Raw genomic sequence first — 27,714 nt, forward strand, 5'->3', positions numbered from 1 at the left:
AGCAACAGAGGGTCCTGTGGCACCTTAGAGACTAACAGAAGTATTGGGAGCATAAGCTTTCGTGGGTAAGAACCTCACTTCTTCAGATGCAAGTAATGGAAATTTCCAGAGGAGGTATAAATCAGTATGGAGATAACGAGGTTAGTTCAATCAGGGAGGGTGAGGTGCTCTGCTAGCAGTTGAGGTGTGAACACCAAGGGAGGAGAAACTGTTTCTGTAGTTGGATAGCCATTCACAGTCTTTGTTTAATCCTGATCTGATGGTGTCAAATTTGCAAATGAACTGGAGCTCAGCAGTTTCTCTTTTGAGTCTGGTCCTGAATTTTTTTTGCTGTAAGATGGCTACCTTTACATCTGCTATTGTGTGGCCAGGGAGGTTGAAGTGTTCTCCTACAGGTTTTTGTATATTGCCATTCCTGATATCTGACTTGTGTCCATTTATCCTCTTGTGTAGTGACTGTCCAGTTTGGCCAATGTACATAGCAGAGGGGCATTGCTGGCATATGATGGCATATATAACATTGGTGGATGTGCAGGTGAATGAGCTGGTGATATTGTAGCTGATCATACAGTAGACTCTTATAACCTCTCATATAGTGTTGCCGCACATACTTTACCAGGACAATAATGTTCAGCAGGCTGATGTTTCAAATAATACCTCACAAGGCATACTTTGTACATAATTTATCATAGTCTTGTAAAAGTGGTGAACATAATAATACCGACTATCACAGGTCGGTCCCTTCTTTAAATATTTATTGGAAATGGGCCTGAGAGGCCAGCCATGAAATATGGATCAAGATCTGGATTTGAACTTTCCCATAGTTGAGGGAAGTTGGAATCTGAAGTTCTGGTTTGGAACAGTCTCTAGTACATCCCCTTTGAGATAATAACACGTATACTACTCAGTCAGAACAGAAGTCCTAGTGCACTGCCTTGGTGCTCCTCATGGTAACCAGCCTTCGTGTTACCACTGGAGAACTTTTTTTTTTTTTTTTTGGTCTGCTGTGATGATATAAGAAAGGGAGTGGTTTTATTAAAAAAACTTGCATTTCTTGCTCAAAATTCTGCAGACCACAGTAGTCTGAGCAGTAATACCAGACAAAAGAGCGATCAGAAGGAAAGTAAGGTTTTTCAAAATTTTTGTTTCCTTTCACCCACTTCATTCCCAAAATACAGCTAACAAGAAGGAAGGTTTAAAGAAACCCAAACTAGCGAATGTTTGTTTTCTGATCAATGTATGAGCTGGTTTTCTAACTATAGACCTGTCTTGCTTTCAGTTCTTGATACACTGTGAGGGCACGAGATTCACAGAGCAGAAGCACCAAATCAGCATGCAGGTTGCTGAAGCCAAAGGCCTGCCTAAACTCAAGTATCATCTGCTGCCCCGGACAAAGGGATTTGCTGTCACCGTGCAAAGTTTGAGAAATGTAGGTAAGGAAAGTCACGCAGAGCAAATTCTAAATGATCATTTCAGTCTCCTGCTGTCATCCTGCCTTGTTCTTTTTCCTCTAGAACAGTGGTTCCCAAACTTTAACAACCTCTGAACCCCTTTCACTAAAATGTCAAGTCTCATGAACCCCCTCCTAAAAACGAATATTTCCAGGGATTTTCTCCTTTACCTGAGTATAAAATATAAAAGCAGTGATCTTGGAAATATAAAATTTGTTTTTATGACGTGCTTCTTGCTATTTATTATTCATTATTTATCATTACAGTATTTTTATTACATTATGAAAATGGCAACACTCACTTTCGTAGCTTGTATCATTTTGAATAAGCCTGTTCTAAGACAAGACTCCTATGTTTCATCAAGGCGTATCAGATGTGAAACAAGCATGAAGGTACTTAAGAAGCCAACTCAGAGTTCCTCCTACGCAAGCATTCAGGTCTTGAGCAGTCCAGGCAAACAATGCACGTTACAGCAAAACTTAAACTTTTTCTTCATAATAATTTTAAAAACAATACTAGCTGCCTATTTAATTTTAAAAACAGCAAAAAATATCCACCTCCCTTTCTATTTCTTATAAGGAGTCTTGAAGTTTAAATCTCCTCAGTGTGATAGATATGCTTGCTTTGATCTGCTTAGCTCTTGGAAGTCCAAGGGCTCCGGGCTGCTGGCCCCATGGTGCCTGGGGTCCCTAGGGACAGCTCTGTCCGCCATTAGGGATTTTTTTCCCCGAGAACCCCCTGTAACATTTCGCGAACCCCCAGGGGTTCACAAACCTCAGTTTGAGAACCACTGCTCTAGAATGTGTGTCTGTAAAATTTCACTAGAATCCCTGTTGATCTATATTTCTACCAGCTCACAAAGACTAATGAATCAATTTTAAGAACCCTTTATGCCGACAAAAATGGCTTCGTTGTGTGGACAGGTGCAAGGTTACTTCGATTTAATGCTGCTAAATTTGACCTAAACTCTTAGTGTAGACCAGACCTAAGGGATTAGGACTGTACAGCAAAATTCACAGAGGCAGCTCTGCTAACTTGTTTTTCCTTACTCTGGAACTGGTAATCACCAGTCAATGGCCCTGTCCTAAGGGCACAGCTTCAAAAGGTCGGGCAGGAAACCCACTTAATGCTTATTGTCCCCAAAGGCCATGCTTGTCTGGCACATTTAAATATAATTGTTTGAACTATTTACACTTCCAATTCTCTCATCTGTCTCATCTCCCACTTTAGACAAGTGAACATTAGCAAGGGTGGCTGTCCAGCCACGCCACAGGGACCCCACTGACTTATTTCCTGGACAGAACATTAGTGACCAAATTTGCATTCCCTTTAACCTGAAGCATTTCCATATCATCATCTTAAGACACCAGGCTCCATTTTAGCAACGAGGCATTCATCTTTTCATTTGATGCAACCAGGTGAATGGTCAGTATACACCGTGAAATAGCATCTGAAAAGATAGGGCTGCAGTTTGCTGAGGGCCTGCACCGTTGCCAAATGTTCTTTTTCAGTTATCACACAGTTTTTCTCTCAGGGAAGCAGTTTCTTGCTCAGATGCACAATGAGGTGTGTCTCTCCCCCTTTTCATTGCTTTGCATCGGCACAGCCCTAAGCCCCATGCCACATGTGTTTCTAAAACCCATAAACGATGTGTCAAAGACTGGGCTTACCAGAACCGAGTCTGTACTCTGGGCTTTCTTCAGTTCGCAGAAGGCCTGTTGACAGCGTTCAGATCCTGGTTCACCCTTTTTACATAGATCAGTGATAAGGGCAGTCGGGGTACTAAAGTGAGGAACAAATCTCCTGTAATATCCTGCCATCCCAATACAGGATTGTACCTTTTCTTCCTTGTATTGGGAGTGGGACAATTCTTAATGGCTTCCACTCTTGCAGGTTCCGGTTTTATGCAACTCATCTCCACACTGTGGCTGAGACCCCACTTCTGCCATTCCAGCCTTGAATTTCTCTATCTTTACAGTCAGGCCTGCTGTGTGAATGCTGTGAAGCATGCTCCTTACATGGGTCGCATTCTCTTCCAATGTCTGGCTGAAGTTGCAAATATCTATATGTGCCAGGCCAAACTCCCCCATCCCATGTAGTAATTCATCTACCAGCTGCTATAAGGTAGCTAGAGCCCCCTTGAGGTCAAAAGGTAGGACCAGGAACTCGGAGCCTGATTGGGATGGTAAATGCTGATTTAAGGCCTAGCATCTGAGGCCAACGACCCCTGCCAATAACTTTTACTGAGGTCAGTTGTGGTCAGGAGTTGCGGGCCCCTCCCAACTTGCACAGAGTCTCATCTGGTCTAGGCATGGGGTATATATCCGATGTTGTGATGATACTGAGCTTTCTGTAATCCCCATAGACTCTGATCCAGGCTTCTTAGGTACCAGTACATTGGGGGATTCCCATGGACTATTTGACCACTGGATCATCCCTAACTCCAGCATATCTGCAATTTCTCTCTCCAGGCTCTGGCCTGTTTTCACAGTAAGCTTGAAGGTGAACTTTTCATTGGACAGCAGGCAAGATGTGTGTAGGCTTATTGGAAAATTCCTGGTGATAAGCCTGCAGCTTTGCTCTGATCTCGGCTTGCTATGTGGGGGTTAAGTAATCAGAGAGGGATAAGGAGTCCAGGGAGGGGCTGTCCCCTGTTTCTGCTACCAGATCTATGTGGAGAACCTCTTCTTTCCCCTCGCAGTGCCCCAGGGCTAGATTCTCTCTGCTGTAATATCGTTTTGTCATGTTCACACATACGCTCAATGTCAATGGGAGTGATTTAGATAGCTCAGCGACATAGTTTACCTCACTGAGAAGTTTGATTTCAAACAGCCCTTCCCAGGTAGCTTGGAATTTGTTCCTGTGCACTGAAATGAGCACCATAACTTGCTCACCTGTATCATATGCCCAAGCATATGCAGTGTGATCATATCAGACTTTGTCCCGAGCTTTAGCTAGATTCTCCTGGGTGAAACACATGGGCTCAGTGAGTGTTTCCCAAAAGGCCAACACATACGTCACTGTGGGCTCCTTGTCGGGAGAGGCTGTACTTTCCAACTCTTCTCTCATTAGGGCCAGGGGGCCTTGTACTCTCCTCCCATACGGAGAGCAGTTCAAAAGGGGAAGATCTTGTGGATTTCTGGAGAACCTCCTGATAGGCAAACAGCAGTTAAGGTAAACACTTAACCTAGTCACTGGGGTGTGGGTCCACAAACATTTTCAACATTTTAAGGGTTTCTTTAAATATCTCAAACAACCTGTTCATCTGGGGTGGTAGGAAGGTGACCAGAAGCATTGAATCCCACATCTCATAGCCCTTCATGTAGGACAGATGTAAAGTTTGCCCCCGATCAGTCAAAACCTCACAAGGAAACCCTACCTGGCTACATATTTCTAGCAAGGCATCAGTCATTTTGTCTGCCTCTATAGAGGACAGTGCTACCACTTCTGGATAGGTTTCAGAGTAGATAGCGGGTAGCGTAAACTACTACTATCAGAATATATTTTTTTTCTCCGTCTGGGTAACTTTGCTAAGTGGCCCCCCAATGTCCGCAACAACCCTCTGAAAGGGTTCTTCTGATGGGAATGGGAATTAGGACAGCCTTACCCTTGTCCTGGCCCTTCCATACCCTCTGGCACGGGTCACAGGACTTGCAGTGTTTTTGCACTGCCGTAGAAATTCTGGAGTAAGCACTTTTTAGTATTCTGTATTCCCAAGTGCCCTGAGAAAGATGTATCATGATTTAGACTGCGTAGCCTAAATCAGTACCACCAATTATCTCCGTATTCCCCATGGCTCAACATTTCCAGGGGGTATAAACTCCCTGTAGAGTAGCAGCTGATCCCAGAGAAACCTTTCCAGGTGCCCTCCTGTCAGAGGGCTGCAGGGGGAGTCAGCTGCAACCTGAGGGGTAAGTCAATTGTTACTGTTGGAATTCCCTAGTAGGAGCTGGGAGACTCCATTCAACCTGGTCGCTGGAACCCACTTTCCCTCCCTCTGAAGTAAGTTCATCAGCTGGATTCAGCTCAGCCCCAGGGCATGTATTTAGGTTGCCAGGCAGCAGTTCAGAGCTGCCTGTCAGCTTGCAGCCCAGGGTCAGAGCCAAGGGTTGCTGCTTTCTGTTTTACAAAAGTGGCCTCGGGCCAGGATTTTAAGTCATTCCTCAGCAAGACCTCTGTCAGTAGCTGGGAGTGCACCCCAGCATCCTTAGGCCCCTGATTTGGATGGGGGCCCATTATTCCCTGAATGGTCATGACTCTATCAGGGATGATTCTTGAAGGGTCCACCTCGGGGTGTGCCAGAGTTACTTGGGCTCCATTGTACTCAACCACTGGGCCTTTTTCCCATCCAACTCAATTCAAAACTTTTTTGATTCCCCTTTTGGGTCTGAAATAATCGGGTTTACTGACTCTGAGTTGGATCTGGGTTTTCTGTTGGTAGGGTCACTGCCACCTGGATCCACTGTAGGCTATCACTAGCCCCTAGTCTCTTCAACACTGGACAATGTAACACCTTATGACATTTTTTGTTATAGTAAAAGCTTTTCAGATCTCAATGTTCCTTTGTTGGGTCCGATTAGGGTTTATCTCCCGCACAGGTCTGGGTTTAGCCCATTCTCCTTCTCCATTCAGATTTGTGCCCCTGTCCCTTGAATTTTTTTTATCAAACTTTGGCAGCTATCCGCACATTGCCCACTTCCCAGCTATAGTTACGTCTCTTGTCCTTGTCCATTAACTATGATTTTTAGGTCAGAGGGGCAGAGTTTGTAGAATTCTTCTAAACCCATTAATTTGTAGGCCTCATCTTCCCTGGGAACTACCCGACTAGTATCCCATTTTCTTACAAAACCCCTAATTTGGTTTGATACCTCAGCTTAGGTCAGATCCCCTTTCTTCTGAACTCCCCAAAACTGTTGTCTTTACTCTTCGGGGGTTCACCAAAAAGCTTGTTTACATCACCCATAATCTTTATACAGTAGAACCTCAGAATTACGAACACCAGAGTTACGAACTGACCAGTCAACCACACCTCACTTGGAACTGTAAGTACACAACTAGGCGGCAGCAGCAGAGACCAGCCCTCCCTTTCCCCCCCAAAAAAACCAAAACAGGTAAATACAGTACTGTGTTAAACGTAAACTACTACTACAAAAAAAAATCTATCCGCATATTTCTTCTGCATAGTTTCAAAACTATATTAGGTCAATGTTCAGTTGTAAAATTTTGAAAGAACAATCGTAATGTTTTGTTCAGAGTTGTGAACAATTCAGTGTTATGAACAACCTCCATTCCTGAGGTGTTTGTAACTCGGCGGTTCTACTGCAGTCCTCTCTGTCCATATGGGTGAAAATATTGAAGGACTTAATCCTTGACTGTAGTGGAGCCAGGTACCATACTATGTCCTCCTGCTTCCTCCGGTTCAATTTTCACCCCCATTTCAATTCACATCCCATTTCAAAGCATTTAGAAACACATCCATGACATAGCCCTCCCCAAAGCAAGGAAATAATTGGGAGTCTACACCACCCACTGGGACAGGCACATGGGGTGTGGCTCCACCTACCAGATTAGGGTTTTGCTGGCACAATCTCTTCATCTTGAGTTGATGCTAAGTATCTTTTGTCCTCCCTTCTCTCCTCATACTGGTGCATTTCTTCCATCTGCTCTGTCTTGCTCCTGGGCTGCAAACAACTGAGCTTCTAGATAGTCTGCAGCTTCTCTTGGTCTACTTGCAGATCTGTCCTTGATCACTGCTGAAGTCTGGAGCCTCTGTCTCCTCCCTCCTTCCCTCTAGAAAAGTATCTGAGGTTTCTCCTGCCTGCTGGACTCTGCCAATGGGCTAAATGTTTTTACTGTGATCCTGGACCATCATTCATTTTTGGCCCTCTGAGAACAGCAGGTCAGCTACTGGTACCTTTGTCCACTCCTCAGTGGTAGGGTTACCATATTTCAACACTGAAAAAAGAGGACACTCCACAGGGGCCTGGCCCTGCCCCTGCCCCAACTCTGCCCCCTCCTCTGAGCACCCTGCATTCCCCCTCCTCCCTCCCGCTCTGATCTTGGTTGGGGGTTGCTAAATGCTTCCCTGCTCCCCACTCGCCCTGCAGCCTCTGCGCCTCCCGCCTGTCCTGCCCCTGTGCACACCCGCCCCTGCAGCCTCTGTGACCCCTGCTCCCCACTCGTCCTGCAGCCCCTGCACCCCTACCTCTGCAGCCTCTGTGCCCTGCCCCTGCACCCCCCCGCCCCTGCACCCCCTGCCACCCCTGCTCCTCACCCGCCCTGCACCCCCTGCCGCCTCTGTGACCCCTGCTCCCCACTCGCCCTGCAGCCCTTGCACCCCCCCGCCCCTGCAGCCTCTGCACCCCCCCACCTGCCCTGCCCCCCTGCAGCCTCTATGCCCCTGCCTGCACTGCACCCCCCGCCCCTGCAGCCTCTGTGCCCCCTGCTCCCCACTCGCCCTGCAGCCTCTGCACCCCCCCCTGCCCCTGCAGCCTCTATGCCCCCGCCTGCCCTGCTCCCCCACTCACCCGGCAGCCTCTGCCTGCTGAGGGCTTCAGACGCTCGGCAGCACGGGTCCCTGCAGCCCCGGCCGCAGCTTCCTTCCTGCCGCTGAGCACGTTCCCCGGCCTGTCTGTCCCCGCGGGAAACAGCTCCCGCGGCGCCGGGTTCCGAGCTGTGCAGGGCAACGGGGCCACAGGAAAGATCCCCCAGTGGCCGGGGGGGGTCCCCGCCTGCGAGGGAAGCCCGAGCCCCCTCCATTCCCCACCTGAGCATTGTAGCTGGGGCAGCTGGGCTGAGTTGCGGACACGGCAGATTGTGGTGGGTGGACCCTGGCTTATGCCTCCCTATTTCCCTGGACATGTCCGGCTCTTTGGAAATTCCCCCCCGGACGGGGATTTGAGCACCAAAAAACCGGACATGTCCAGGGAAATCCGGATGTATGGTAACCCTACTCAGTGGTGACCTGCCTTTCTCTGCATGTTTCAACCAATTGACTTTTTTCTTTCTTTCAGCTCTTTTTAACTCATTTTCACTGTCCCTTTTTGCTATTTCTTTCCTGAATAGAACAAGACTTCTCTGTGCTCTTCCCTTCTGCAGTAAATTCCCCACTGTCATTGATCTCACACACGTCACCACCATAAAGGTCACACATCCTGGCGAGCGCCTGCTGCCAGCCAGCCACTAGGATTTCCATGAGAGGAATCCAATCCTCTCTGCTCTGAGTCCCTGAGGCTTTTCAAGTTCCTGGAGCCTGAACAAAGTCCAGATACTGCCTCAATCATGAGGTCCTTAGACACACTCTCAGGGCACAGACCTTCTATGTCACACCCCTTGTGAGTGTTGGAATCCACTGTCAAGCCACCTAGTCCCTCTGGGCACTGTGGTGACTGTTCAGATTCCCCAATACTTGAACACACCTGTCTCCCAGATGCCTCCTAAAGCATATGAAGCTTCTGATTTACCGTTTAGCTCTCGGGCACGCAGTCGTGACGTAGCCCGCGCGCGCACACATGTCCGTCTAATATCTTTATTCTCTTTCCTAGTTAATGTAAAGTGCAGGAGAGTACGGATCATATAAACACTCTGAATGCAATGTTCTTCATTAGCTTACCCTTTCCTTGGGGATCATGTGTGTTGTCAAGCAGGCAGGTGGGGTCTTGCCTAACCTGCTGCTAGAACAGTCTCTCTCCTCCTCTCCCCTCCTCAACCCCCCACTGAGTCTATTTAAAGACTCCTGCAGAGGTCATCAGCCTCTTTTGTTCTGCCATGGTAACTTTCCATTACATTCTAAACTCCCTCTCCCTTCTGATAAGAGGAAGTGTCCTCTCACAGCTACAGCAAACCCATTGTCCTAATGTCTGTCTTTGAATAGACTACCATTGAGTGCTGACCACTCACATTTTCTCTGCCCTGATAGAGAGGTGTAACAACCCTGCTAACTCCAGGGGCTGGTCAACACTAGAAAATTAAGTCAAACTAGCTACGTCACTCAGATGTGAAAAATCCCTGTCACTGAATAGTTACTGGTTATTGGTTCCTGAGTAACCAATTTAGTTAAGTCCCAACCACAGGTGCCATCTTTCCAATGTGCTGGGGGGTGCTCGACCCCCCCCCCCGGCTCTTCTCAGGGCCCGCCCCCACTCCACTCCTTCCTGCCCCCGCCCCGTTCTGCCCCCTCCTGTGAGCATGCTGTGCCTTTGCTCCTCCCTCCCCCCCCCCATGAGCCTCCTGGATGGCGCAAAACAGCTGATCACGGTGGGTGGGAGGGGGAGGTGCTGATCAAAGGGGCCCACTGGGGAGGAGCTCATAGGGGGCTTCAGGTGGGTGCTCTACACCCACTATTTTTTTCCCTGTGGGCGCTCCAGCACCAAAGCACCCACAGAGTCGCCACTTATGGTCCCGACATAGACAGCACGAGGTCAATGGAAAAATTCTCGGAGGTGGGTTACCTATGACGATGGGAGAACCCTTCCTGTCAGCATAGGTAGTGTCTACACTGAAGTGCTACAGCAGCCCAGCTGCAACAGTGTTTTAAGTGTAGACAAGCCCTGATTGCATCCATATACATATATAGGCTTTCTATGACACAGTATTTTTATGAGACAACTTAATAAAACCATCTACAATTCAAAAGTAGTACAGACAGAATGCCCAATTCATCACAGTTCTCTTTTTGCTGTCTTTTCTATAGTTGGTCTTAGTACAATGATTATACAACTTTGGAAGTTCTTTTCTGGGGATTTAGGTGCATTGCAGCCTGTAGCAAATAAAACTGCTGTGAAAACCAAAAATGGATAGAGCTACTTATTTGTGTATTGATAGCTAGCCCAGACCTAGCAATCCTTTTGGAGTGGTGGATATGTATGCAGTTAGAGCACTAACTTATAGGTAAGACCACCTAATTCAGTTCAAAAGGTCCTGACGCCATTGAAGTCAATCTCAAAATTCCCACTGACTTCAACGTGATCAGATTTTTACCAAGCATGTCTTGAACAGTTACCCGTAACGAAATATTCTGCAATGAGTAATGTGCTATGTATCTCTCAGATTTTGTAGAGCTTTTCACAAGAGAGGCAGATAACATGCCTGTTGTATAGCTTTTATGAGAGTGATAACTTTGTCTTTTGCAAATTGGGCAGCACAGCATAGTCCCCTTCAGTTACATGACAGCAAGAGGGAGTACATATCCTATGTAGGAGTTGACCAACATGTGCAATGAAGGGCTAAGGAACACAGTGAGAACACTGTCTCCTCAAGGGAAGTAGACAAGGGCCTGAGCCATACAGTGCTGATCAAGATTTAGACTTCCCCAAAGCTCAGGGATCTGGGATTTTGGAAAAGGCCTGTCTCCAATTTTAAAACAGTCCTTGGCCTGATTCACTCACATTAAGCGTTGTAAAGCAAACAGCGTTTTGGACAGAAGAAACCTCTGTTAAGTGTATGGTTCAAGCTGGTTGGGAATTTTTTGATGAAACGTTTTAGTCAGAAAATAAGTTCATTGAAACTGAACCTTTTTGTGGGAAATGGTTGGTGTAATTGGCTGGCCTTCTCCCCAGCTCACAAAGGACCCACTGTCACACAGTGTCTTTCCAGGCAGTTTTAGTTCTCCAACAAGCAAAATATCCACACAGTTCCTCGGCCCATCTGGGGATTTCTGTCTGTCCTGCTTCAAGGCATCCTGCAATAGTCTTCCGTCCTCCGCTCACTGAGAATTTCCTCTTGGAGGCCCTTTTCCCCCCAGAGGGTTCCCACTGTTTCCTCTCCCAGGGGATTCTGCCAGCCCCTCCCAGAGAACTTTCTGCTTCTTGCAGCTCAGTGGTTCAGACTCACTGGGTCCATGTCTCTTCTCTTTCCCCCGTTAGGCCTAGGTGTCCTCTTTTTAAATCCAGTTGAGATCAGCTGTCCAGTCACAGATGCACTGGCCCAACTCCTTCTTAATGTCAATTTCTAACTTTTTTTTTTTTTTTTTTTTTTTCAAAATTTAAAATGGGAAATTCAATGTCCTGTTTCAACATTTTTCAAAACAAAATTCTGTTTTTCAGTTTGAAAATGCTTTGTTTTGAAATGTAGGTAAATTTATAGTAAAAGAAATGATGAAATAATAAAAGGACAAAATCAAAAGCAACTTTAACCATATGAAAAAAGGTTTTGGATTGGGTCAATTGAAATGTTTTGTTGCAATAATTTCAGTTTCTGAAAATTTAATACTTTGATTTTTTTTGGTCTCGATTCGGCATGGGAAAATTGTTTTGAAACCTCCAAAATCCATGTGGGAGGGGAAAATCACTTCCTGCTGAACTCTAGTTATGGGTTGTATAGTTTTTTTTTTTTTTTTTTTTTTTTTTTTTCTTAAAGTAAAACCTGTTTCCCATATCCCACTTTATTTATAGAAACTTTCTGGCAACTTCTGGTCTTGTTCAATCTTTCTCTTTGACACCTCCATTGTTGTGTTTTATAAATGTATAGTTGTGCTTACAAAATGGAAAAGCTTTGAACAGAGTTAATTTGAACAATTACTTCACTTCCCGCTAACAGTGTTAATCCTGTGTACAGTATTAATTATTTCTTTTATTTGGCAGTGTCGTGCAAACAACAAATGAGCTTATATTCTTAAAAAGTATTCCCCTCATGACTGATTATCATACTCTAGGTTAGTCAGACTGAAAAGGAATCTATTTTCTTTCCTCTGAAGACAAGCTCTAACTGTTATGTATATAGGGTAAGACAACAGAATGAATGCTGGGTGAATCCTGTTTTTATGGTTTCTGTGCTGCTAAGTAATGATTAACCTGACAAACTCCTTATTGCACAAGTAGCTTTAAACTGTCTCATTACCGCTATTTTTATCCTTAAAGATGTAATACGGGGATTAATAAGCACTCTTTACCCTAAGAGGCTTTTAAAATATGAAACCTTGAAAAGGTGGATCCTTCCTATCTTTAGTGTGCAAACATGCAGCTAGGAATGTGCTTCTGTGCGGGTTTCATGTTTTTGTTTGCTTTTTATTTCCAATAATAAGAATCAGCTGAAAACACCTTGTTAACGTGGACATTTAAAACCAGGGTGGGGTTGGATTTTAGAGTGGGATCTGCGAAGTCTGCATATGGTGGCTGGTTATTGCAGAACTGCCCTGCAGTTCTATGCTAAATTCTAAAAGATCAAACCAAACTTCCTACACACTATGAACCCAGTTCTCTTCTCTCAACTGATTTTACACCTATTGACTTAAGTGGAATTACTCTGGATGTATCCAAGGACAGGAATAAGTGGGAGGAGAATTGGGCCATGTTGTTTGGGCTTGCTGGGCAGGCATTAGGCTTTCCAGCTCAATACCTGTTCATACAGGATGTCTGATCCCACAATTCCAGGAAAAATTCTATGCAGTGCAAAGTCAAAATTCTTAACATGTTTCCAGGAGAGAGAATTAACAGATTTAGGGCTCGTCCACACAGACAATTAATTTGTGGCAAACGGGGGTGTAAATCTACCCCACGCTAGCCTGCTACATATTGTGTCCCTGTGAACCCTGTTGATGTACGCTAACCGTTCCCTCGTGCTTTTTGACCTTGCCACTCCCCTTTCAAATGGGAGTAGATCAGGTCAGAAGAACCAACTGCTGTTTGCCAATTCTGTGACCCAGCAGAGAAATAAAGTGTCTCAAAGGCTAACTCCTGTATCAATCTACAGTGGAACCTCAGAGTTAAACACCTCAGGAATGGAGTTTGTTCGTAACTCTGAAACGTTTGTAACTCTAAACGAAACATTATGGTGGTTCTTTCAAAAGTTTACAGCTGAACAGTGATTTAATTCAGCTTTGAAACTTCACTTTGCAGAAGAAAAATGCTGCTTTTTAACTATCTTAATTTAAATGAAACAAGCACAAAGTTTCCTTATCTTTTGTAATCCTTTTTTTTTTTTTTTTTTAACTTTCCAACTTTTTTAGTGGTATAACACCATACTGTACTTTTATTTGCTTTGGTCTCTGCTGTTGCCTAGTTGTGTACTTCCAGTTCCAAATGAGGTGTGTGGTTGACCGGTCTGTTTGTAACTCTGAGGTTCTACTGTATTTAGCTTCTGTACTTCTAAAGTTTATTACTCTTCAAAACAAAATAAAAACCCTCCATCTCTGTAAACTATTCCTGTGCCCTTTCTCTCCCTGTCTGTCTCTAAACTGTACCATGACATTCTATTTTAATGAACTAAGAATATACTTTGCCTTTTTTTATTGTTGCTGGGGAATATTCAGGCCATCTCATGAATTACAGAAAGTTTTATTCCCTAGTTGTTGAGAGTTTGGCTGTAGTTTTAGTTCTGGGATATGCATATCCCAATGATTCTCATTTTAGTCATGTGCCTATGTAGGAATTGCCAGATTAGATCAGCCTGTAGTGAGTTTAAATTGGTATCCTGTCTCTGACAGTGGCTTGTATCTAATGCTTCAGAAGAGGATGCAAGACCCCCATAATGGATGCAAAAACTGTGGGGAAAGTTTGTTCCTAACCTTTTATATTGTCAAGCAAGAGGGTTTATATCCCAGATAAACCTTTATGCTTTCTAGATCAGCTGTGGATGTTAGTCACTTAAATGACTAATTTATTTTTTAAATCCTGTTATGCTTTTGACCTCAGTATCTTGTAGCAGTGACTTCAACTATTCTCTTTATGCAAAAATATATTTTCTTTTATCAGTTTTAAATTTACCATTCAATTTCCTTGGGTGTCCTCTCATTCTTGTATTAATCACTTCTAGTTTTGTTTCTTTTTTTTTCCCCCCCTCTCTCACCCATCCACCTGTTCATCATAGGGGAAAAAAAGATAAGCCTTTTAAAAGTAAATTGTGTTGGTATTGGTCTTGAAAAACATGCTTAGATGCCCTGCTTGTACTAATGTGTATTTGAATTGTCCATGTCATCTTGACATTGCTTACAACTTTAACTATTGTCAGCTGCTGCTGGAGGCTATATGTTTAAATTTCCCCACTGCCTGAGAGAGAATGAATATGGAAAATTGAAATTGCTCATGAAATGTCATTTCAAATGCACCTTAATTATAACCTAGACCACCCTATTAACTTTGAAAATTGATTTTACAAACAGTAAAACAGCTTTTTTTTTTTCCCTTGTAGTTTCAGCTGTGTATGATTCTACGCTCAATTTTAGAAATAATGAGAATCCAACTTTGCTGGGAGTTTTAAATGGGAAGAAATACCATGCAGATTTATATGTAAGGCAAGTTATCTGTACTCATGGTTTTTCCATATATAGTGGTGTGCACTTTACTAACAAGCAGGGGAATGGTTTTTCTTGCAGGTAATTGATAACAAATCGGTGTAAAACTTTCTTCAAAGGAGCTCAGGTGAACATCTATAGCTGTGTTTTTTTCTAATTGTGTCACTATATGGTAGGAGTCTCCAGAGTGCACTGTTACACATAGTTTTACAAGTTTTTTTGTTTTTGTTTTTTTTTCCCTTAGCATGAGAGCATTGTTTAGTCTTTGATGAAATCCTGGATTGTTTATCTGGTGATGCACTTTCATTTTGGGGGGGCTTTTGTAAGCTGTGGAAGAGTTTGCCCATTGCCTTAGTCTGTCTGCCCCAAGAATTGTGTCTAGTTAGTTGCTACCAGTGGACATGCCATTGTTGTTTTGGGTGAGATCCTGAAAGAGGGGTCGGCCTGTGTTTTGTGTGACCACTTCTGTGTAGGTACTAGTACAGATAATGTAAATAAAACAAGTTACACTAAAAAATACCTGGACTCCATGTCCTGGATTTCTCTACCAACCAGCAAGGTCCCATAATCTGCTATCACTCTGCAGAGGTGTGATAATATATAGGGCCTTATTCACAGTCTAGGTTCCACCAGCAGAATCTCGGTGGCAGGCCACTGAAGCTAGAAAGTCCACCAGAAGTGGAAGTATAATGTTGTAATCCCTGCTGTACTGGGAAACCTACAGCACTGCCCACAAAAGGAAGGAGATGTGCTGATTCAGATGCAGCTTCCAAGCAGCAGAATCTGAGTTCCTGGCTGCAATCCCATCCCATCTTCTAGAACTGGAAGGGACCTTGAAAGGTCATTGAGTCCAGCCCCCTGCCTTCACTAGCAGGACCAAGTACTGATTTTGCCCCAGATCCCCAAGTGGCACCCTCAAGGACTGAACTCATAACCCTGGGTTTAGCAGGCCAATGCTCAAACCACTGAGCTATCCCTCCCCCAGCTTCCATCTGTAGCTGGAATCCCCGTGAATGTAAATGTTGTGTTAATTAAATTGACTAATGCTCCTTTGTTTGTATTTTGGGGTTTACTTTCATGAGCACAGAACATCAGGTGATAGGTACCCTGCTATGCATTTCATGTTTTTAATGGCACTTGTAGCACAATTTTTTTCCTTCAGAATTTTTCAACTAGATCTAATAGGAAGCCACTGTATATACACACCCCTGAGTATCCACACACTGCCAGTGGAAAATTAGCAACAAACTCTTGAGAGAACTGGAGGGGAGAGGTTGCTACCATACCCATTAGCACACCTTAGAATCCCTGTGTGCTGCCTGAAGAATGTGGTCAGGTGGCCGGCTCATATACTGCTCACAAATGAGCAGCTTGTTCTAACCATAGGTGTTCAACAATCCTTCTAAAGTAGGACATGTACCTCCCTGCATGCCTCCCTTCTCTCCATTCTGCGAGCCCTGAATCATCCTGCACGGTGGCTCTGGGAACATAGATTTGCTGTACATGGTCCTCACCAGTCCACTGTTCCTCCGCCCCATTGAACTTCCTGTGTAGATCCTGAAGTAAGCGCAGGATTGGGCACTAAACTTTTCCTTTCTGGTCACTGCTTCAGGACCAACACGGATAAGTTTGATCCTGGAAGCATCATATTTGCCCAGCAAAGTGTTTCAAGGTCTTGCTGATCATGAAACAATTTGCATTTTTAAGATTCTGATGACCACTTAAATTATCATATCACTCTAACAGCTGCTGTCTCATGGATTTCTAGAGGAAAAAGAATGTTTTCCACTGAGAACCTGCACTCCAGCTTGCCAATAGTGAAAAAAGTATTAGTTTCTATTTGTAGCAGTTCTCAAGATGGGAGAATTGGAGTTTTGGGGGGACAGGAATTATGTTAATCAGGATGTTTTTTCTAATATCTGGTATCTTGTGAATTGCTGGGACTTGTAATGGTATGAAGCAGCCATTCAAAAGCCCAAAAAACTGCAGCTTTCCAAACACACAGGACATGCATTTCTGGTGGTGGTGATTTATGAGAGATACGATTTTAAAATTTTCACTAGTGCTTTAGGTTAGCAGGTGCTCTGGGTACTGTTCTAGAAGTGAACATTGTCAAGTCCTTGTGGTATCTCCTTTTCTTACTGGTAAATTACAATTGTAATAAAGCAAATGTTTTATAAAGCCATTTTAAGCATTGGGAATAACTGTTCCAAAAGCACTAAATGTGATTGACCCTAATTGCAAAGTGAAACAAGTTTTACCTCTGAGTGCTCAGTTGTTAAACAAAATTTTGGGATGACTTAATCTGTGAGGTGTAGGAAGTTAACCTATTTGAAACTTTTATTTAGAAATACAAAAATGCAAACCATCATATTACCTGGAAGAGGTCTTCATTGAGCTGCAATTTTTACAGTGTATCTCTAGCTCCAGATATTGCTAAAGACTATATATGGCTCTTACACTTGAAACTACCCATCACTATGTCCAGGATTTGTATCTCAAAAGGCAGAACTAAAAGAAAAAAATAATTAGTAAAGTAAATGAGTAGTATTTTAATTAGATTGCAGTTTTAAGCACCACATTAAACAATGTGAATGTGATGTACTTTTTCTTTGCTATCTCTTCTTTACTGTTTGCAGACGGATTCCATTAGAGGAAGTCCCAGAAGACGAACAGGAATGTTCTAAGTGGCTTCACAAACTCTATCAAGAAAAGGTTGGTTTATTGTTTGGAACCACTAGATGGTGATAAATTTACATTAATATTATCCTGTATACTGCAGCAGGGCTTTTTAGTAGGGCAGGGTTTGGTTTTTCCATACACAAAAAGCAGCCTTATACTGTCAATCAATCAGAATCACCTTTATTTTATATTAAAAGAACATAAGTAAAGTTTCAATGAGAGAACAGAGGAATACAAAATGGTAGCTGCCTCTGAATCATGGAGAAGGCATTTAAAAGTGCTGTATGCAAGAAACCCAGAGAGAATCAATTATGAGGTTACACTGCAGATGGAAGATTCAATATTCCCACTCCTTGTGAATTTGGGATTTTTTTTTTTTTTTTTTTTTTTTTTTAACAGAGTCATAAAAGTAATTTTAGCAGAATGGGCTGAGCACCTATCTCTGCTACAGGCTGTGTAGGAGACGAATACATTTTAAAAAAACACATTTTAACTTCGGACATTTTAATGATTTTAAAAAATAGGTATGTCAGTGTCTTTCTGCTACTTGAGTGTGGCATCTTTAGAGTGACAGAACTGCTCAGCTTCTGGGTTTTCCTAGTCTAGAAACATAGAAGGCAATGTTTTGCAGGGCTATTAGTTACACACCCAAAACTCCCATTTCAGTCAATGTGCAAGGAATGTGGGTCTAGCCTGATTAGCCAGGAAATGTATGAGTGACATCTTTAGATTGTATAATAATATAGGACTTTTCAGACCCAGAGATGGCTGTGGGGCCTGCCAAGACCTGTTCTATGTTCAACATATCCATGGAATACTAAGCCACCTGCTATACCACCTACTGTGTTTCTGTATTCAAACTGTTTGTGTAAGGACATTTTTCCTGAACTGGTTAAGTTCTAGCCCCGTTCTTGGCTTCATCCATAACCCCTTTAAGCAGCTTATTAATATGGACATACAGTATAGATTTTACTTTCAAGATCTTGTAGAGACAGTTCTGTCAGCTTTGTCTTTGGGCTCCCTCCCGCTCCCATCTCCGGTTCCCAAGTCATGGTACTGAGGCATGGTTTGGGGGGACATAAATGGTATATTTCTACAATAAGGATATGAAGTCACCTTCTTTATTATGACCTTGTGGAAGGTATAAAGTGAATACACATGGTCCTTTCACAGGTAACTAACATGCCACTTGTTACTACTCTCTACCAATGTGGCTTCTTCCCTAGAATTTCTGTCCCCAAGACAATATCTAGTCAATTAACAGTAGAACGCTTGAACTGAACCAGATGGTGATTATTGCTTTCCAGTTTCTCCCCTACTTCTGTCTCCCCATCACAGCCTTTGTATTACTTATCAAATACCTTATTGATCTCTTTCTTACAGGCTAATGTTCAGGCAATGCCAGTAAACAGTCTAAAAATATCCTGTACTAGGTTCACAAATAGGCTGGGTATACGGTATAATTTTTTCTCCCTAATATACACTGGGCTACACCCAGTTAGTTATAAATCCTAATATTCCATTAAGTATAGGAAGGAAGAATATGCAGCTCTGTGCAGCCAATTCTTCCTTGGTCTGAGGGGAATCCTGCCCTGAGTGCAGGGGACTGGACTAGATGACCTCTCAAGGACCCTTCCAGTCCTACACTTCTATGATTCTGTGGAGAGATGCCTTGGGGTGGTTTTCCCTCTGAAGTAGATTTTTCTGGGACTTGCCCCTCTAAACAAAATTTATTCAAACTGTGGAGTTTGGTGGTGACGGTGGCTCCAGGCTCTTTCTGCTCCCCTGTGTATGCTGAAATGCAGATTTGCCTTGTGTCTTGTCATTTCCGCCCTTTCTGACTCAAGGACTCTGTTGACTACTTGTATGTAAATTGAGGTAAACACACACTCCTTTGTTTAGGATAGACCTGTTTAACAACTTTTGCCTACTCAGGGCAATGTGAGTTTGAACATGTGCTAACTATATCATATAGGGGGAATTCATGATTTTATGTATAATGTTGCTTCATACATTTCTCCCTGATGATATTGATGATCAAGATATTAGTTTTCAAATGATACCTCCCAAAGCATATTTTGTACAAAGATTATTACAGTAGTGTGTAGAGTGTAAATACAGGGGTGCTTTCCATTTCAGTTTGGTTAATTTCCTGTTTTAGCCATTATAGCAAACCTAACAAACACAGCCTTTGCAGATAAATGGCCCTGGTAATGGAAACAAATACCACTTATTCCTAGCAGAAACACTGATAAAATTACAAATGTCTTGGAAATTATGTTGAATTTGTTCTCCACACATACACAGTGTACCAATATTAATGATCAGTGTGCTATTAGCTTTCTATTGATACTTTACACAACACCTTTTAGATACGGGTTATGACCTTAGTGAGTTTGAGTACATACAACTGGTCAGGCCAGCTGAAAGTCACTACCCATACCAGTGAGCATTGGGATGCTGTTAGGGTCACCGCTGCAACACAAAATGCAGATCAAAGGAACCCTGACATAAACTATTTTTTTTAAAACCACAATTTTGGGTGCTGACTCTTGCTTTTTGGATGCTGTGAGTTGGCAACATGACAATCTGCATAAAGTTTCTTTTCCATAGCAAACACTCCACTTTCAGTGAGCACAAACACAATTTTAACTCTCAACAAACGCACTGAAACCAGAGAAACTTTCCTCTACCAAAACAAAGGAGTGTGCTTCAAAATGGCCTTTTTATTGTTCTGACCTTCTTTTGCTCCTTCCCCTATATGCTCCTGTGGATGGCACACATTCTGTTCTACAAGAGTGATTGATTATGCTTTCCTATTTCCTGGGTAAATTAACTGAGGGGTTAAACAAATAGACGGCAGCTGTGGCAGCCCAATTATCTGAACAAATGGGGTGTTGAGTGTAGGTCAGATGAAAATATGTTCATATTATTGAGCTCTAGTAAAACATTTGATTTTTTCCAACTTCAACTTTCATAACTAGGAGATGGAGACAGTAATTCAGTCCATGGGACACATTTGCATAGTGGAGCAATCTGTTAATCAAGTTTGTAGAGTTGGTTCTTCTGGAGTAGAAAAATTTCATCTCTGCCATGGATATGGCATATTTTGCTAATGGACTAGGTGGCACAGAGAATTAATGCAATGGCCTTTCAGCCTCTGAACACCAGAGTGCATGTGGCATAGACACAGGTGGATGTTGAATTTATTGGTCTTACCCCAGTTCTTCGTGAACGTGCTCCCACAACACAATTTGGCAAGAAGATCGATGGCAAATTGCCATGGAGATTAATGGTGGAGTTAGCAACGTGCATCTTTATATATTTATATATGTATAAAAAGATTCGGATATGTGGTGGTGTTTTTTATTTTTTTATTTCTGACTAATCCAAAGAGGATTCAGACTTCGGAACTTGCCACCTTCAAATCCCGCCTTGGTCTGAAACAGCCCAGATTTGGTGACTCTATATATACATCTGTCCCATTCATTATTCAGGAGGCAGTTGTCATAGGCTTCAGGAGAAACATTAGCATTTCTGTTCTGATGTAAAAACAATCACCTAAAGCACTTTAGCAACTGGAAATAAAAGGAAAGCAGATAGTGCAACAAAACTCATGTAATTCAAAATTTAGCAGTTGATCCTGCTGAGTGTCTCCTGGGAAGTACTGAACACCCTGGAGTCATTGATTTCAGTTGAAATTGAGGGTATTCAGCTCTTTCAAGGGGGTTGGGTTCATAATTTCATTGTACACAAAATTGTGATTATTTAAATAAATTTCAGTTCATTCAGATTGACTTTTCATGGGGTAAAGTTACTTGTGTTAAATATACTATATTGTATTAATGACACCAGCATCTGAAGGTCATAGTGGAAAATACATTTTGGGATAATAAAAGGAGCAAGATAAATATTTTTGATATTTTAGATGCCCGGAGCCCATTCCTTATCTTTCTCACTGGTATAAATCAGGAGTGACTCTCCTGAAATCAATTGTGTCCATCCATGTAGAATTAAATCTACACAATTTAAAAGAACATAAGTACGCATGTGGATTTTGCTGGTAGCTGACAGAAAGAGACCAGTAAGGGATGCCAGAATGGGACACAATATTTCAGTAAAAAGCAACAGAGGGTCCTGTGGCACCTTTAAGACTAACAGAAGTATAGGGAGCATAAGCTTTCGTGGGTAAGAACCTCACTTCTTCAGATGCAAGTAAAATATTTCAGTAGTGGTTGTACCAGTGCCAAACAGGTAATACAACTTCCCTACTTCTACTAGATATTCCCCTATTCAGGCATCAAAGGATCACATTAGCCCTTTTGGCCATAGTGTTGCATTGAAAGCTCATGTTTAGCTGATTATCCACCCTAACCCCCAAGTTCTTTTCAGAGCCATTGCTTCTCAAAGTACAATCCCCCCAGCCTACATTAGTTGTTCCTAGATGTATGACTTTACTTTTAGCCATATTAAAACACATTGTTTGCTTGAACCCAGTTAAGCAAACCAGATCACTCTGTACCAGTGACTTGTCCTGTTCATTAATTATCCCTTCACCAATATTTGTCACCTCAAACTTTATCAGAAATGATTTTATGTTGTCTTCCAGTTCATTGACAAAACTTTTAAATAGCATAGGGCCAAGAACCAATCTCTGTGGGACGCCACTAGAAACACACCCACTTGATAATTCCCCATGTACAATTATATTTTGAGACCTATCAGTTAAGCAGTTTTTAATGTTAATGTTTGTTTTTAATTCATTGAAGAGGGCTCAGAGAAGAGTGACAAGAATGATTAAAAGATTGGAAAACATGCCTTAGAGTGATGGACTCCAGGAGTTTAGTTTTTTTTTTTTATTTTTATTTTTTTTAGTTTAACAAAGATAATCTTAAGGAATCAGTTGGGGTGTGTGTGTGTGTGTGTGTGTGTGTGTGTGTGTGTGTGTGTGTAAAATCAGTCTAGAAATAAGATGCACATTTTTAACAGTGAGGGTAATTAACCATTGGAACAATTTACCAAGGTTTGTGGTAGATTCTCTGTCACTGGAAATCTTTACATTCAGATTGGATGTTTTTTCTAAACTATATGCTCTAGTTCAGTGGTTCTCAAACTTTAGAAACCCAAGAACTCCCATTCTGGTTTAAAATTTTTCACAGACCCCCAAGTTCCCTGCTCAGCCCCAGGCCCCACTCGCATCCCCCCCTTTTCCACGCCTTGATCCTCTCCCTCCCAGCGCCTCCTGTATGCTGCTGAACAGCTGTTCCCAGTGTACAGGAGGTGCTGGGAGGGAGGCAGAGGAGTTGATCAGTGTGGCCCACGGGCTCCCTAGAGTACCCTTGTGGATCCCATTTTGAGAAACGCTGCTCCAGTTCCCACAGGAATCGGCTCAGGTGAGTCCTATGGCCTGTGATATGTAGGAGGTCAGTCTAGGAGATTATGATGGTCCCTTCTGCCCTTACATCTATGAAGAGTCCTATCCAGCACTCCGGACACAGGTAAAACTAGATTTCAGTGGGAGTTTTGACTGAGTGAAGAGTGCTGAACTGGGCCCTTCAATTAATGAAATGGAAAGAGATGCACAAATGTGACAGTGTTGAATGATTGCTAATCAACATGCTTTAATGAGAACCACTGACAGGAATCATCCTGAAATGTGGAAACACAAATTACCAAAACAAATTTCAGTAAATGTTTGCTATGTTAATAGATTTTTTTTTAATATTCTCAATAGAGTTTTTTGCTGAATCCCTTCACTTGCATCAGGCTGCCTTAATGCTTCAGGACTTGATGTAATATTTTTAACAAACTTAAGCTACTCATGGATGCCATGGTTAAAGAGTGACGTTTCTTTGTTCTAATAGGATGCCTTTCAAGAAGAATACTACAGAACAGGAAGCTATCCAGCTACTCCCATAGTGCCACCTCGGCGGCCATGGACTCTTTTGAACTGGCTTTTCTGGGCCTTCTTGCTGCTATATCCTTTATTCCAGCTGCTTATCAACATGGTCAGCAGTGGATCATCACTGACGCTGGCTAGTTTTGCTTTTGTCATCATTGTGGGTAAGTTGTTTGAAGATCACTTCTAGGAATAGCTCTTTAAAAGGGCAAAGGCTCATCTTTCATTTTTTTGGTAGGTACTATTTGCACTTGCCTAATGAATTTCCAGATGCAAAGCAGATGTAATTTCCTGGTGTATATTTGCACTTACAATCAGGTAATTAGGGTGCAGGTCTCCAGACTTACACCCACAATTCAGTTGCTAGTGTAAAAATGTGGGTGTAGATTTAAAATTTGTGCTGTAGCCAGACCAGTCCAGAAGCAATGCTGTTCCAGTGCATGTGAGAGAACTGGGGGTTTGGGTTAGTGGATGTGCTCACAGCTGCACTGTACCTTAAAATAATGAGTGAATCCCCAAATGTTGCTTCTCTGAACTGTCTGGCTTTCTGGAGTCTGCAAAATTGAGCTGGAAATTTCTCAGCAAAATCAAGTTTCTGAACTTCCAGTCCTGAACTGGGTAAGGAAATGGAGAGGAGGGGAGCTAAAGTGAAATCTTTTGTTCATACTTACACAAAACTCCAGAGTTTGGGAAAATGATTGAATTGCTTTTTCATTTAAACCAGTTTGATTGGCCCTACCGGCACTGAACAATCAATGGAATAGATTGATAATCAGCACTCCGAGCGTGTTCCTTCCTGCCCCACCCCATTCTTGTGGCTGAAGATTATTTGTTGGTGGCTGTGAGGTTGTAACACACCATGTGAAAATGTCATTGTTTAGTCTTGCTTGATGTCTATGCTACAGAGCCCTGTCATACACAAATGAGTATTCCTGTAGAGTGTGGGCTTGGGGACATCATGAAAGCCCAGGAGAGGAATTTAATGTTCATTCATTCTGTTGTTATGACACTAACTATTGCAAATACCTTCTCCTGGTCTTGGAGTTTTACATCAGGTCCAAAGAAATGCAAATGTTTATAGATTCATGGACTTTTAAGGCCAGAACGGCCCACTGTGGCCATCCAGTCTGCCTTTTGTATGACACACCGTGGTTCCTGCAGTAATCCAATAACTTGTGGTTGGAACTAGGGCTTCTCTTGTAGAAAGACATCCATGTTCAGTCAACTGCTCAAAGGGGGGAGGGAGGTGAAGAGGGAGGGATGAGTCTAAGAAAAGAGAGGCAGAGCCACATTAAGCATTCCTTCATCCTGGAGGGGACTTGACACTCCAATCAAGAGGGGTTATTGTCTAGGTGGATGGTGTTGTGTAGTCCTTTGCAGTAGGTTATAGCCTAAGGCATTTGACACCATTCTACTATCTATATGAGGTACTTATATTACCCCCATTACATTGTATTTGAGCTCCTCACAATCATTAATACATTTACCCTTGCAATGCCCCGGTGAGGTAGGAAAGTGCTACTAGCTCCATTTTACAGATGGGGAACTGAGGCACAGAAAGATTAAAACAGGGTTTTAAAGGTATTTAAGCACCTAATTGCTACTGAAATCAATGGGAGTTAAGCACCTATATACCTTTAAAAATCTGGGTCTAAGTCGAGTGACCAAGGTGAAGCCTATGCCTTAACTACTACATCATCTTTTCTCCCTGAACAATAAGGGAGGAAGGGACCAAAGAAAGCCAGCAGATCGAGGGATGTGATCATTCCCCTCTATTTGACTGACTTATGAGGAGAGGCTGAGGGAACTGGGATTGTTTTGTCTGCAGCAGAGAAGAATGAGGGAGGATTTGATAGCTGCTTTCAACTACCTGAAAGGGGGTTCCAAAGAGGATGGATCTAGACTGTTCTCAGTGGTGCCAGATGACAGAACAAGGAGTAACGGTCTCAAGTTGCAGTGTGGGAGGTCTAGGCTGGATATTAGGAAAAACTTTTTCACTAGGAGGGTGGTGAAGCACTGGAATGGGTTACCTAGGGTGGTGGTGGAATCTCCTTCCTTATAGGTTTTTAAGGTCAGGCTTGACAAAGCCCTAACTGGGATGATTTAGTTGGGGATTGGGCCTGCTTTGAGCAGGGGGTTGGATGACCTCCTGAGATCCCTTCCAACCCTGATATTCTATGAAAGCTGATTATGGTACTGCAAATACAAAAGAAGCCTTTTGGTTTTTCTTTCCTGCCTCATCCTCACTAGAGCACTTTGCTGGTTCCAACAGTTTAATAGGCTAGTTTAATAAGCAGGCTACTGAGACGTCTCTGTTTGAATGTGATGCTCATCCACAGGACTGGTTCTTAGGTCTCTACTTTGGCTGCTTGAAAAAGTAATCTATAACCGTTTGCTGCAGCCAAAGCAAGTGAGCAGGCTCGCAGGACATTGAGATGTGGTTGAGGGATGTAGTGACGCTAGCAAGATTAATGAATTGTTGCATACCGTACTCGTTGCTAGTAAGTGCCTGTCGGTCACATTTTGTGTGATGCTGCAGGGTTTAACCTTCAACAGGGATGAGAGAACCTATTATGCTTCACAGCAACTTTGCACTCCTCTGTGTTTTAATGTTAAAAGAAACCTGAAAGTCAGAGGAGTTAGGAACCCAGTGTTATTGAAATTCAGTGAGAGCTGAGTGACTGATTCCCTTAGGTTCCTTTGAATATCCCAGACTTGGAGCTTAACAGATAATTAATGACAGCTTGTAACCACTGTGTTTATTGTGAGGAGGGAAAAATCCCATAGCATGTTGAAACATAGTATCAATTGGTTTGGGGTGGGATGGGTTCATAGTGCTGTTGAGATGCCCAAAAGATCCTGGGCCACATCTGAGCCCCAAAAGGTGGAGGCTTCATGGGTCATTAGGAAACAGCAAGCTCATTTAAATTGAAGGGTTCAGAAAGGGACAGGAGTAAAAGAATACTGAGCCTTTAAAAATAAAATTGGAGGCGTTGTAGCCTATAGTCAGTTACTTTTGTTTAATTTACAGGGCTACGCTTTTCCCTACAAATTCTAACCTATGTATTTTATCTTTAATTGGCAACATCTTCAGTCACATTCTGCTGGGACACCTCAATTTTAGCTCATCTGGTCACACAAACTGTTGTAGCCAATAGCAGAACTCCAGTAACTGTCTTGGGAAAACTGTCCTGTTTTCTGTGTATTGAGGATCTCTGCTATGAACTTGCTACAGTTGCTTCTGTGGAGAGGTTCCCTAACATCACATGGCTGTGGGCCCCTATCTTTTACAATAGCTAAATAGTAGGGGTTGTTTTTGTTTTTTGCCAAAATTTGATGATGGTAGAACAATACAAAACTACATTAAATCTCATGACTCTCTGCACCAAGTAGAGCTGTTTGTTTGGCAGATCCAGCATGTAATACATCCATACTACATTTGCACAGCCTTAGCCTCTCTGCCTTCATTAGCAATGTGAGTCAGATCTAGTGCCCAGCTGAATTAACATATCTCAGCCAAAGGAAGCTTGTATTATTGTAAACGGGGGTTAGTGGAATGTACTGAAGGCAATTAACCATTGTTCATAGCCTAATGCTATAATAGACTTTTAAAATTGCTAGTATATTTCATCCTAGGATGCAGTTCGTTCTTCCATTCTACTAATGAAAATACTTTAGATCAAAAGGTGGCATCCAGTATACACAGGTGTATTTTTGTTTATGATTGTTCTGTGTCCCATATTTCACAGATAAGCTTCCTGATTCTGGACCACCCGAGTCCATAATATGATCATAGATTTACTGCACTCTGTCAAAGCAGAAATTTCAGAGCCAGGTTTGTCATGTCTTTCTGTTATAACGGGCTCAAGGTAAGAGAGCTGATATGAGCAAGCATCCGGTGAGGGGAAAGAGATGAGGTATTTGAGTGCTTCTCTTGCCTGTAATCCTGAATTCTGTTTCAGACCTTCCCTCTTTCTCTTCCAGACACTCTGACCAATCATATTATAGAGTAATAAAAATATTTGCTTGCAATCTCAGCACTTGGTGTTTTGAAGAAAAGAATCGTATAAGAGAAATGGCTGACTTTATGGTTAAATCGGAGCAATAATATTATAGTAGACTAGAATACTATAATTATCTTGGTTAGATGGGAGCAATAGAGAACTGGACTATATTTAACTACATCAGTTCAGCTTGAACTCTTCAAGCCCCAAGTGGGATTTATAATTCCATACTGTGAATGCTGAGCCATCCCCTCTCACTGTGTTACACAAAAATAATAATGAAATAAATGATCTTGGTATTCTTTTTATGGGAGTCCCTGTCCCAAAGAGCAAGCATCTAAGTGACTTAGAATCCCAAAATACCTACATTGTATTTTCAAAGGTGACTAGGAGCCTAAGTCCCATTGACTTTTGGTGAGACTTAAGCTCCTAAATTACTAAGGCACTATT

The 27,714-nt window shown here is 42.6% G+C and overlaps 1 protein-coding gene across 6 annotated transcripts in view; it reads left to right on the plus strand.

The window, feature by feature from the left end:
• AGPAT4 (1-acylglycerol-3-phosphate O-acyltransferase 4) overlaps positions 1-27,714 on the plus strand; it is a 136,275-nt gene that overhangs the window by 97,599 nt on the left and 10,962 nt on the right. For 4 of the 6 annotated variants that reach the window (XM_054021813.1, XM_054021811.1, XM_054021814.1 and 1 more), the window contains exons 5-8: positions 1,280-1,433; positions 14,577-14,679; positions 17,319-17,394; positions 23,226-23,424. In XM_054021813.1, the coding sequence (XP_053877788.1) occupies positions 1,280-1,433; positions 14,577-14,679; positions 17,319-17,394; positions 23,226-23,424 (532 nt within the window). Of the gene's footprint in view, positions 1-1,279; positions 1,434-14,576; positions 14,680-17,318; positions 17,395-23,225; positions 23,425-27,009; positions 27,096-27,714 lie in introns of all 6 variants that reach the window. The other 2 variants (XR_008444322.1, XM_054021815.1) reach the window with 1 other exon arrangement.

Source organism: Malaclemys terrapin, chromosome 3, assembly GCF_027887155.1.
Source record: "Malaclemys terrapin pileata isolate rMalTer1 chromosome 3, rMalTer1.hap1, whole genome shotgun sequence".
In the NCBI taxonomy this organism is placed as follows: Eukaryota; Metazoa; Chordata; order Testudines; family Emydidae; genus Malaclemys; species Malaclemys terrapin.